At 45.0% G+C, this 12991-nt stretch overlaps 1 protein-coding gene across 2 annotated transcripts in view; it reads left to right on the top strand.

Annotated features, from left to right (window-relative positions):
* ASB3 (ankyrin repeat and SOCS box containing 3) overlaps nucleotides 1-12991 on the top strand; it is a 381448-nt gene that overhangs the window by 152337 nt on the left and 216120 nt on the right. For both annotated transcript variants that reach the window (XM_069234074.1, XM_069234073.1), the window contains one exon: nucleotides 5702-5814. In XM_069234074.1, the coding sequence (XP_069090175.1) occupies nucleotides 5702-5814 (113 nt within the window). The remainder of the gene's footprint in view (nucleotides 1-5701; nucleotides 5815-12991) is intronic.

The raw sequence follows: 12991 nt of genomic DNA, 5'->3' as shown, positions 1-12991 counted from the left end.
TATTCTTTTCAAAATTCATACCTTGACTTGTGTATGTTGGATTTTTCGTCGTTTTGGTCTTGTTTGATTTAGATAAATATTACCTATTTTTCTTAACTGGTGTGGGGTCCATTTTGTAGTGTATTACTGTGTGTGTTAGTACAAATACTTTACATATTACTGGAGTGAGGGTCCGTGCTTGGACAGGGAGTAACCTGACTGCCAACCAAAGACCCCATTTCTAACAGGGTGCAAACGGGAACCTGCAAGATTTGGCCCAGTTGACCTTTAAGCAATAGAGAGCAGCAAAATGATTAAGCGTCAGGGCAATAGTGTTGTGGATCGAGTGCACATCTTGAAGGTAAAGGTGCAAATCATTGGCATAAAGATGGATGGCAATTGCAAGTGGTTCAATGGCCAAGGAGAAGAGTGGCATTCAGAGCAAGTAGCCTTGGCGGATGCCTCTGTGTATGTGAACCAGTTCTGATATAAGGAATCCTATTTTGACCCTGGTGAGTGGCTTGGTGTATAGCAGCTTAACTAATCGGAGAAAACTGTTCCTGATACCATAATGCGGCAGTGTTTAAAACCGGAAGGCCTACTCCAGAGAGTCAAAGACCTTCTCTAGGTCCAGCACTAGAAATCCAGCATGAGGCCACTGGCGGAGGAAGTACTTCAAGACACAAAAGAAATGCCCCAGTTCAGGGAGTTGTTACAGGCCAGGACAAACCCTTTCTGCTCTGGATGGACCAGTGTTGTGATTAGGGGCGCTAGCCAGTCTGCAAGGATTTTGTCCTGCACTTTTCAGTCAGTGTTAAGCAGAGCTAAGGGTGTGTACAAGCCTAGTGCGGGGCATCTCCATCCGTTTGGGCTTGTACTTCACGAAGGGATGAGGAAAGACATCAGGCTGAGAGGGCTACCTCGTACAGTGTTTGGAAGTGAGGGCCAAGGAGTGGGGAGAAAGCTTTGTAGAATTCATCAGTCAGGCCCAGGGTCCTGCTTGGCAAGAGCACGTATTGTGTCTTGGATTTCAACAAGGGTAATGAAGGTCATCTATTTCCGTCTGTTGGTCTGGTACGATGCAGGGCAAGGACACAGTGGAGATGAAAGATCCGATGTCGCTGGGGCTGGCATTGTTGACCTATTGGTATAACTAGGTGTAATGACATGTGAGTTCATTATGTATTATTCGATGAGTGTAAAGTAGGACATCAACAGTAGAGCTCAGTGCCATGATATGATGTCTTGGTTGACGGTGGCATATCAGCCACACCAATAGCCTACCAGATCTATCAGCCGGGGCATGGGCGCAATCCTAATAAGCAACATAGTTAAGATAACACAGCCTTTTCAATAATGCAGCATGTGGAGAGAAGGAACGGTCAAGGTCAGTGCTCAGGACACAGTTGACGTCTCTCCCTACAAGCTACGGGACACCACTCCAGTGGGATAAGGTTTCAGACAAACCTTGTAGGAACGAGACTTGATTTGAATTAGGTGCATGTAAAGTCCCTTTGAGGATATGGCTGCCATCTATGTGGCTCTTTACAAACACATAGCGTCTCTCAGTGACTATGACAACATCATCTGCTACAAAGGAGGTCCCTGGCCTAACCCATATTAGCACTCTCCAGTTATAGAAGTAGTTGCTGGCAAACACTTGGCTGTGCCACCTCCTTTGGAGCTTTACTGCTTCAATAAGTGTTAAATGTATTTCTTGCAATAGCGCTACATAGATGGAGCGACGTTTTAGATTTGATTAAACAGCATAAGGGTGCAAGGGGGTACGCATTCCCTACACATTCCGGGTGATAGTGTTAGTGTGTCCTATGTGTTCGATGAAGGAGAGTTCAGTGGTAGGCCACCGTGCAGAAGGTGGGAGGCCGCCCCAGGAGCAGTGCTGGTGCCATATTGGGTGTGAGCGGTGGGGTCGGGCTCAGGGTCCTTAGAACAGAAAAATATACCCAAGAAGAAGACCAAAAAAGAACAATGAATACTATTGGAGCAGAGTGACAACATGTATCCGCCTAAACTGCCAAACTATGGAAGTGAAAAACGACAATACAAACAATAATGAGGGAGCATGGATTAAGGACTCCGCAACCAAAGATGGGGCACTTCATATGTTAAGGATGTGCATATACTGGTTGGAGTGAAGGAGCAGTTCCCCGTCAGGATGCTGCGGCGAGGTACAATGTAACTACATTGCATGAGCAAGACATAACAGGGAAACGCAGAGGTAGTTTGATCACATGCCAGCTGTAAAGGAAGAGAAGTAAGAAGATGTACCGGCAAATCAACACCAATCATCAGTTCTCACAGGATTTTTGGATGCGCCACAAAGGATTCTGCTGCCTGTGGATCAAATAATGTCAGCAACTGTCTGCAGCGTCATGTCAGTGTTGAGCTGGTGCCTTTTACCTCCGTGCAGCTAAGGTATGGTGGAGATTTGGTCATGGCATAGCACAGTACCTGTACCAGGCTGTTGTGTGGGAGGGCCCACTTGCTTGCACCTTTTGAATGTAAAGGGGTGCCCCAGCACTAACAGCCCGGCATGGCTTGGCGTTCCTGCCTGTGACTCTCTTTAGCGGAGGCGTCCGACTGATTGTGAAGTGGGGAGTCTAGGATGTGTCACCCAGCAATCCAGCAGATGCGCCAATCGGTTCTGAGTGGGCTTATTTTTAATCAGGCATGGGAAGGGGGTCATTCTGTGAGGGACGGGCTCAGGGTGCACAAGCCTTTAATGAAATAAGATGCTCCTCATGACTTACTCTCACAGTGGGCCCCCTTCAGACAATTGCCCCTCAAGTTCTGCCACATAGAGCCACCTCTCAGATCACAGGAGGGCAGCGCAGGTGACCAACAGGAAGGACGCTCCCAACTAATTGAAAAGAGCATGATGAGGGGAGACAGGCCCTGTGCTACGTGGGGGTGCAGTTTCATTGTAGTGTCATTTCCCGTGGCCTGCCCTGCCAGCCCCATGTAGATATCCCCCGGTGTCTATGGCAGTATGCTGTAATGGTTCTAACGGGGGCGGGGTTACGAAGGATAAAGAAGGGGCTAGCTAGATCTAGCTCTCTCAGTCAGCGCATACACAAAGTAGGGCCGGGAGAGCAGGCCCTGCCAAGTAGTGAGGCAGTCAGACTATCTGCAGCGTCCTCGCATCCAGGCCCAAGCAGGAACAACTGCAGTAAAGCTGGGTGGACCAGCTGTCACCGCTGAGCGGACAGTGCAGGAGAGCACACATACAAAGGCAGCGTTATCAAAATCTGCCTCCTTGGAGCCATTCACCTTACTGGAATCTTGTACGCCCGCGGGTCCAAAGGCAGGCAGGTAGGCCTCACAGCGATAGTTCCCTGCACCTCTCCCAGGCATGAATGGGGAACCTCTAGGTGCAAATAGCTATTGAATGGGCGTCGCACACTGGTGTAGAGCGCTGTTTGTGCTGCAGGATCTGCATGTTAAGGCCAGCACCGTGGTAGGGTCTGACTCCCTGTAACAAGCCCAACAGAGTAATGGCGTCTTCCTTCACATCTGGGGGTCGCAGCCTCTTGAGGAGGAAATCATGGCTCCGTCGATGGCAGGTAGAGCAGAGACGGTGGTTTGCATTATTGGATTAGCCAATGTCAGATGGTAAGCAGGATTTTAGGTGGCTAACTAGGGTTGCGCAGCTGCGCCTCGATAAAGTGCTCCCTCCATCTTGGCTGCGCTACCCAAGCTCCTTCTTTACTGCAGCCCTTATTCATACATGAGGACTGTTTGGGCACAGGGGAGCTTATATGGTGGACCTCTGTCCCCAAGCCCAACCCATGCTTCTACATAGGTCATGCCAGATGCCCAGGTGATTGCAGCATTCTTTCCAAGGCCCTGTGTCAAATACTTTACTCTGATATTCTCGAACTTTAGTTTGGCAAAGTTACTTTCAAACATTCATCAACAGCACAAGAGTAAATTAACATATGATCCTGTGTTCAGACCCATGTTAAAAGATTAACGTGATTACATAGAACAACAGTGCAAAGGCTTGACGTTCTGGCCCAAAGCCTCATGAGAAGCTAAAGCTCCGAGAACTAAGTCAATCTTATGCCTGACATTTACTATTTGGCTGGACAATCTCATGGTCAGACACATATTCTTTAAATTAGTGCTCCTACAATCCCATTCAATGCGTCAGGCAGTGAATTCATTGAGCAGACAATGTTTGTTATATTTACTATTGTCAAACTATAAAAAAAAATGTATGCTCTAGAAAACTCCTTTCAGCATCAGCAGTATATGTTTTCTGAATTCGCTCTATGTTTCTCTGTAGGTTACAAGACTTATTACTATTTTGGGCTAGTTTTGGAATACCAGGTCTCAAAACCTCTTCTCTTGAGGAAATAATGTCAAAACAAGAAGTTTCAGTGCTCCCCTATTTCTTATGCATTGTTGTGGGCAAAATTTGAGGTGATTCTGATCTGATTACTTCCTCTCCTTAGAATGTTCCAATTGAAGGCTTCCACTGTTAACTCTCACCTTGAGCTGCTGAATGTCCATCTACGTCTTTGCCTACGAACTGCTCACTGTCTTTTCCTACTCTCTTTCTTAAACTCCCCTCTGCCCTTGCTCTCTTGTCATTTTGAGTTAAGTCTCTCAGCATATAGTTGACAGGATAATTTGCCATTGTTGGAGTGCTGCATCACAGATAATAAAATAATGACATAAGGAAACAACCATTGGTAAAATAGTAGATCTGACTGCGACAAGTTAGTGCATTAGTTGGATGCCTTCTCTCTATTTTTATTGCAAACAAATGCCACAAAAATACAAATCAAAGAAAACAAACCGCTAGCAGCTGTATACTTGAAATTAAAATATAAAGTGTGAAGTTAAATTAGACATTTAATGCAGTTGTAATATACCTTTTCTGGTTCTTCCTATCATGCAGAACAGTATAGAGGCTATTTTTAGTTTAATGCTCACCATAGGACCATGTGATTCCTATTGCCATAACAAAAAAGGTTCTGTTGGCTTTTAATTACTGTAACCCGAAGAAATAGTTTAAACACACAAGGCTGACTAACAACTATGCTAAAGAATAATGAATGGAAAGAAACACAATTGGTAACGAAAAGTACTGGCCCATCACCTCTGGTATCGAACTGCACTTCTTTATAGCTGAACGTGATAAGGCAAAATGGAATGACTGACAGTGCAAACTAGCCAATGACTGAAGTAGACCGATCCATTACGCCATGCTCCAGGTTGTGATGGATGGAAACAAAATGTGAACGACAGTTCAAAAGACTAACTGAAAAAAAGGGTTGCCCCAAAGCCCCTCCAAGTGTGTGTGTGTGTGTGTGTGTGTGTGTGTAATGTATTTTCATTACATGAGGCTGGCGCTCTGCCAGATATGCTGCAGATCATTGGAGTCCGAATCAATGCTAATCTATATTCTTGTATATTTCAGAATTACACTTAAGTACCATTGCATGCTAGGCTTTTAAAGATTGTTCAGTCTGCTGCCATCCTTTCTCATTTCGTTTAATTCTCTCTTGCTCCTGTGTTTATTGTCTGTCGGCTCCCCCTTACTTTGGGTTCATCTACAGGGAAAATTAAATAATAAGGCAATGAAAACGATTTTTCAACGTATTTGCACAAAGTATTGTTATCCGAACAAGATTACTGTTAGGTAGCCAGTCATTGTTAATTTAATATTTTTTCTTTATCATTTTCTTTCAAGCGGTTGAAAATAAACATGCTGATGTAGTACAACTGTTGCTCAAACATGGAGCAAACATAAACGGGTCACATTCTTGTTCTGGATGGAATGCATTGCATCAGGCTTCCCATGAGGTAGTTATTTCTTTTTGTACATATTATAGTCTTTCTCTTTTTAAAAATTGCAATTTATGCATTGCATTTTTCACTTTGTTATATTTCTGTTTCAGGCCGTCTTCCCAATAATAAGCATGGAATGCTGACGGTAGCTGTAGGTGGGGGCCGAATCATGCTGAAGTCAGTGATTGAAGGCTTCTAGGTAGTAAAGTTCATATCGGGTTCAGTGCGGCCAGGGAGCAAATGAGTGCTCAAGATAGAGCCTCAGACATGGCCAGTGATGATCGAGAGAAGACTGGCGCCCTAAGCCAGAATAGTGAAAGTGATCATTCAATTTAGATTACTTGTGAACATGGTTTCGGAAGAAAAACTACAGGTAGGAAGGAATGACCTTTGTTCATTTATTTATTTGCAAGGAGAATCAAGTAACAAGGCCACACACCAAGAGATTAAATATTGGCACAAAAACATAGATCTATTTCAAGAACAAAAACGCGATCCTTCCTCCAAGCCAGCCACACTCCAACTGACTCGGAGCGAACAAACGCCACCCCACATCCCATTCTACAAGAATGTTGACTAGCACACGCTACGAGTATAACACATCACCCTCCCTTCCAGTTTACCAATCAACAAATAAAAAAACCCAAAACACACATAAAAAACAGAAAAACACCAAATAACCAATGCATAAACTTAAACATGTTGTACGCAATCTTGCAAATAACATGGTGGTCTACGGACTCTATGGCCCCGACATCCACCTGCCACACCATCTGGTGGTAAGTGCTCCGCACCCTCCTGTGCCTGATCCGCAGTTCTTGCCACCAGTCCACCCCCCTGTTTCACTACAGCCTCACACACCCTGCCTTCAGATCCACCAACCAAATCCACATCACTCATTAACATGAAGCTGTTGTAACTGGAAAAAAGAGAGTTCCACACCACCTTCATTCCCTTTTTGGTATACCGCTACTTTCCTCTTATTCTATTTATTGCTATTCTCTAACTCCACATAATTCTCTCTCACCTTCTTCACTCTGAATGGGCCCCAACATTTAGAAAAAACTCCAGAAACTCTGCCATGCCTGATCTTCACCCAATCACCTTCCATCACATCGTCCTCCTTCATCACCATCTTATCCTCACACTTGGAGACTCCCTCACCCTCATGCGTCATACATGCTGGCAAAGGTTTAGAGCCCAGTTTTCTACCTCTTGTACTCCCAACAGGAGATGTACCTATGGTTTTGTTCGACGTAGTGCGATGAGCCCACACCATTTCTTCCACCATTTTCTTTACATCCATACGACTTTGATTGGCCATCAGAATAGTGCATTTAACTAATTGATCGATCCTTTCCACCTTTCCATTGGCTTGTAGATTGTATAATGCTGTATGCCTATGTATGATACCACACATCTCCAAAAACGTCTTCATCTCATAAGAGGTAAGCTGGGTACCATTATCAATTATTAGCACCCAAGGAATACTTTCCTCCTGAAACACGTCACTCAACGTCTCAATGGTACTCCTAGTGCTGATCTCTTCAAAAATTTTTACAACCACCCATCTCGAGTGGACATCAACCATGATCAAAGCTTTTCTCCACTTGTTCCTTAGACCTTGCATAGGACCAATAAAATCCACACACACCGCACCCCATGGTATCCCCGGATCTTCAATATGGCTTGTAAACATTTCACACCAGTTTTCAGTCTTTTCTCACTTTCTTAACAAGTTGTGCAATCTATCACCCATTTCGAAATCATGTCATCCATTCCCGGCCACCAAAAGTTTTCCCTGACCCTTTTCTTAGTCATGGTTTGACCCAGACGACTTCACGCACAAAAATAAATATCCTTTTCCTTAAATCCTCTGGTGGAATAAACTTTTCATTTCTCATAACCAAATTTTCATCCACCACAGACAATTCATCCACAAGTTTAAAAAAAAAGTTTTAGAGATGGAATAACTGTGCTCTCTCTCCTCTTCCCTTCCACAATCATACGTACTACACCCTTAAGAACTGAGTAATTCTCCATAGACATCCTCCATTCTTTCGCAGAGAAGGTACCTGCACCCCATTCCTCAATGTCGCTCAACCATGCTACTGCCCCTTCTTCTTCTTTGTGCATATCGGTTGTCTTGTATGCACACTCCCTGTCCAAAGGTAGCCTAGACAGACAGTATGCTTGTGCATTCTCCCAGCCAGGAATATGTCTCATCTTATACTGATATTCTTAAAGTCTTGAAGCTAGTATAGCAGACCCTTTACCTGCTCACCCAGGACTCAAAACTTTGAGTAATGGTTTATGGTCAGAACGTGATGTAAAATCTACACCCCACAGAAAGGTCCTAAAATATTCCACAGCCCACACCACAGCCAGTGCTTTGTGCTTTATCACAGAATAATTCCTTTCACAAGCTGTCAGAGAGCACGTAGCAAAAGCCACTGTTGCTTCTTTTTCCTTTGCATATTTGTGACAGTACAACTCCTAAACCACAAGCACTGGCATCAACTGTCATAATAGTCTTAAGATTGGTATCGAAAGGTGACAAAATACCAGCTTCACAAATGTCTTTCCTCACATCATCAATTTGTTGTTCCAGTTCCCATTTGAAGTTGGACCCTTTCCTCAGCAACATTCTTAACCTTTCTGAGTGAAATTCTCAACAAACTTATTATAATAGTCGATGAGTACCATGAATGAACGCAATTGATCTTTGTCACGTGGAATGGGTGCAGACTTAATAGCTTTTAATGAATCTTCCTTAGGTCTGAACCCTTCTCCTGAAACAGTATGACCCAGATAGTCAATTTCCTCCACCAAAAATGTACCCTTGTTTCTCCCCAAGGTCAAGCCAGTTTCCCTTAGCCTATTTAGCACTGACCTAAGGACCACATTATGTTATTTTATAGTTTGGCCAAAAATCAAAATGTAATCCTGGAAATAAGTCACGTTCTTTACCCCTTTAAACAAATTTGACATGACTCTTTGGAACACACTAACAGCCCTGGTACTGCTGCTTCTGCAAAGTGCATCTTGTGGGGATTTGTGACATTTTTACTTTTCACCCTGTCCCTAAGAACCCAATCCCTCCCCTCTTTATCATCCAGTGCTTTTTTGTGGGGATATTTATTGTGCCTCATGCTTTGCACAGGAAGGCTACATCACTTGATCTTAGCGCACACATCTCCAGCTGGTGGTGGTGTTGGTGGGCAATTTCTAAAATTGGTTAATTGAGTGGGAGGGAGGTCCCTCAGTCTAAGCAGTGTTACATGTGGGGGTGGATGGGTCTTTGCTGGGCGGAAGCATTGGCCCTATGATTAGCCGGTAGAGTCCCTCTTTATTTGTACTTATGATCTGGTTTGTCTTTTGCTTCGCCTGAGTCTATCATAGCCTATAGATCGGTTTCATTACAATACCGAAATAGAGAACTGTTACTTTTCACATTGGGACTCACTGACTTTGCCCAGTCGTTTGCTGGACTCATTTGTATCCTCTGCTTCCCTGGAGATAAATTTAGTGGCTATTTACTGCATTTCTTGATAAGATGGGCACAAGGGAAGCTACAGAAAGACCTCCCGCTGCCACGTCCCCAGCAAAGATACTTTCATAGAAAGGATGCTCCTCAGGGCTCTGGGGGCCATTAGCACAGAGACTGGGCTCAGTGAACGGTGATTGTCTTTACAGTACGGGGCATATCCAGGACTGGACCTAGCTCCATTCACTTCACAACAGAAATCTTCAGAGCCTTCGTCCATTTTACAGAGCCTCAGTTTAAGTGGACCAGCCATCAATTCTGTGTCAGGTTCTGGGCCACCTACCAATGGAGTTAGTAAACCTGTAGGGAGCCAAGGGAGTCCCACAGCCTGCAGGTCAGGCTGCTAGCCATACCTCCCACCGTCCCTTGCACCCCAATAAGGTGGGGCCCAGTGCACCTCCTAAGGAGTCAGAAGTTGGCACCCACCCCCTCAAATCTGCATGGATAGAGCAAGTCATTGAGGACTGTATGTGTAAAGTTAGAGAGCTTCTTTGGGGTAAACTTCCCCCTGTGTGCCCGGCTGGAAGCTATTGAGAATAAGTTGACTTTACTACGACAGGCCGAGGTCCATCCAGTGACAATTATTCTCCCTGATGTAAGGAACAGTAGGGCTGTCCTGGAAGCAAAGATTGAGGAGCTTCCCACCATTAGTAGACAAGGGCCCCTCATTAGTACATTTCCCCTAGAGACATGACCAACTCCAGGCCCTTCCTTTCAGACTCATGGTCCGCCTGGGACTGATCATTTGCCACCTCTTCCCCTTCTGCACCTAGGAAAACTGTTTTGTTGGAAGGAGGGGAATACATATGGGGGATTGTCCCTTACTGGCAACCCTGGTCCTAGCGGACCACTGGAGAGCCCAAATGAACAAATAGTAAACCTCCCTTCGGCTTTCTGCCCCTATGTAGTAAATGACTGGAGATCTATAGCTAAGCACAGGTCATAGTGAATCATATAAAGAAATAAATAATAAAACTTTGGGCTGGCTTGTGCAGCACAGAGACTTTCCCCTGTCAAAGGCGAACAACACAGTATTCACGAGAAGGGTGGCCTGGATTAGGCCTGGTAGAGTGGATCAAGGCAGAGATTATGTTATTATTAAATTAAGATTTCCCTCTCTCTCCAAAAAGTATTATTTGGACATGCAGGTACTAATCCACTAGCAAGGAGTTACATTGAGCCATTGCTGTTAGCTTATTTTTATAGGCCACATGCCAGACAACATTCCCCCACCACCAGCTTCAGAGGCCCGGTTCACAACCATTCTCTGCCTGCTCAGTTCAGATGAGATTTGGTGATATCTTCTCAATACCAACTCATGAATGAGTGAGATAGGCATCTGGAGTGTCTAGTGTTCTGTGATACTTGCAGCTATCATGAAAGGCGCACCCATTCCATCGACATAGGTAGGGGCTAAAATTATCCCCATTTTAAAAAGGGCTCATGTGACTTGCCAGGAAACTATAGACCTATAAGTCCCATAGACAGCACACAAAAGCTAGTTAGCCGGGTGATCCTGGGCAGACGTCAGGATTGGCTAACAGTTAATGAGCTTGTGACACATCTCCAGGCGGGCTTTAGAGAGGCCACAAGCACAATCAACCAAGTGTTCGGTTTACAGCTGGTGTATTGGAAGACGTCACTCTGGGTGGGGGCCAACTTTATGTTGTTTTTTTGCAGATCTGTGATTTGCCTTTGATCTAGTACAAAGATCAACCCTCTTTGCGGGTACATTTTGAGATGGGGGTGCCACACCATCTGCATGACATCGTATTGAGGCTACATTTTAAAAATGATGCACAGGTAAGGTGTGGGAGTGCAGGTGTTAGAAATTGGGTCTTTGGTTGACAGTCAGGTTACGCCCTGTTCAAGCAAGGGCCCTCACTCTAGGCAGGGTAAAAGAGAATCACCCTCAGCTAAACCCTGCTTACCCCCTTGGTAGGTTGGCAGAGCAATAGGCTTAACTTGAGAGTGCTAGGTGTAAAGTATTTGTACCAACACACACAGTAACTTAATGAAAGCACTACAAAAAGAAACACCACCAGTTTAGAAAATAGGAAATATCTATCTAAACAAAACAACAAAAATCCGAAATACACAAATCAAGTGATACATTTTTAAAGATTAAACTCAAAAATAGCGCTTAGAAACACAACATACTTCGATGATGTGTTAACACGGCGTCGTAATGGAGTCGTTCCCAACAATCCGACACCAGCGTAGCCGGACACGGAATCGCGTAGACCCCCAGGTACAGTACCTTTGGTGAAGAGTGAAAACAAGCCGATGTGCGAAGTCTGGGATCACGACGTCTGTGTGAAACGTTGAATCTGCGCACTTCGAGGGGCATCGGTCATGATGTGGTGTGTCGACTTCCACGGAGTCGCGGACTTCGGCAGGGCTGCAGCGATGTCGGGCCTGCGAAGATCGTCGCGTTCCAGCGAAGATCACGGAGTCAGTTGCAGGTGGCGTCACCGGATTCAGCAGCGGCATCGGTCTGGATTCATCCAAAGTCGATTTCCTTGAATTTTCACCAGCTTTTACTTTCAAGGGCCCGGGACTGGGTAGGGCACTACTTGTCAGAGCAGGAGTCTCTCCAGAGACTCCAGGTGCTGGTAGAGAGAAGTTTTTGCTGTCCCTGAGACTTTAAACAACAGGAGGCAAGCTCTAAATCAAGCCGTTGTAGATTTCTTCACAAGATGGAAGGCACACAAAGTCCAGTCTTTGCCCTCTTACTCTGGCAGAAGCAGCACCTGTAGGATATCTTCACAAAGCACAGTCACAGGCAGGGCTGCTCTTCTTCCTCAGCTCTTCAGCTCTTCTCCAGGCAGAGGTTTCTCTTGTTTCCATAGGTGTTCTAAACTCTGTGGTTTTGGGTGCCCTTCTTATACCCAATTTCTCCTTTGAAGTAGGCCTACTTCAAAGTAATGTCTCTTTTGAATGTGAAATCTTGCTTTACCCAGGCCAGGCCCCAGACACTCACCAGGGGGTCGGAGACTGCATTGTGTGCGGACAGGCACATCCCTTTCAGGTGTAAGTGACCGCTCCTCCCCACCCTCCTAGCACAGATGGCTCATCAGGAAATGCAGACCACATCCCAGCTCCCTTTGTGTCACTGTCTAGTGTGAGGTGCAACCAGCCCATCTGTCAAATTGACCCAGACAGGGAATCCACAAACAGGCAGAGTCACAGAAATGGTATAAGTGAGAAAATGCTCACTTTCTAAAAGTGGCATTTTCAAACACACAGTCTTAAAATCAACTTTACTAAAAGATGTATTTTTTAATTTTGAGCTCAGAGACCCCAAACTCCTGATACACTTTAATCAGATTTAATCAGATTTAAAGGTAGCCCCCATATTAACCTATGAGAGGGACAGGCCTTGCAATAGTGAAAAACGAATTTAGCAATATTTCACTGTCAGGACATGTAAAACACATTACTATTTGTCCTACCTTAACCATACACTGCACCCTGCCCTTATGGCTACCTAGGGCCTACCTTAGGGGTGTCTTACATGTAAGAAAAGGGAAGTTTTAGGCCTGGCATGTGGGTACACTTGCTAAGTCAAATTTACAGTTAAAACTGCACACACAGACACTGCAGTGGCAGGTCTGAGACATGATTACAGAGCTACTCATATGG

The sequence above is a fragment of the Pleurodeles waltl genome, chromosome 5 (genome assembly GCF_031143425.1).
Source record: "Pleurodeles waltl isolate 20211129_DDA chromosome 5, aPleWal1.hap1.20221129, whole genome shotgun sequence".
Lineage (NCBI taxonomy): Eukaryota > Metazoa > Chordata > Amphibia > Caudata > Salamandridae > Pleurodeles > Pleurodeles waltl.
The sequence above is the reverse complement of the archived record's forward strand: the minus strand, read 5'-3'. Positions and strand labels throughout refer to the sequence as shown.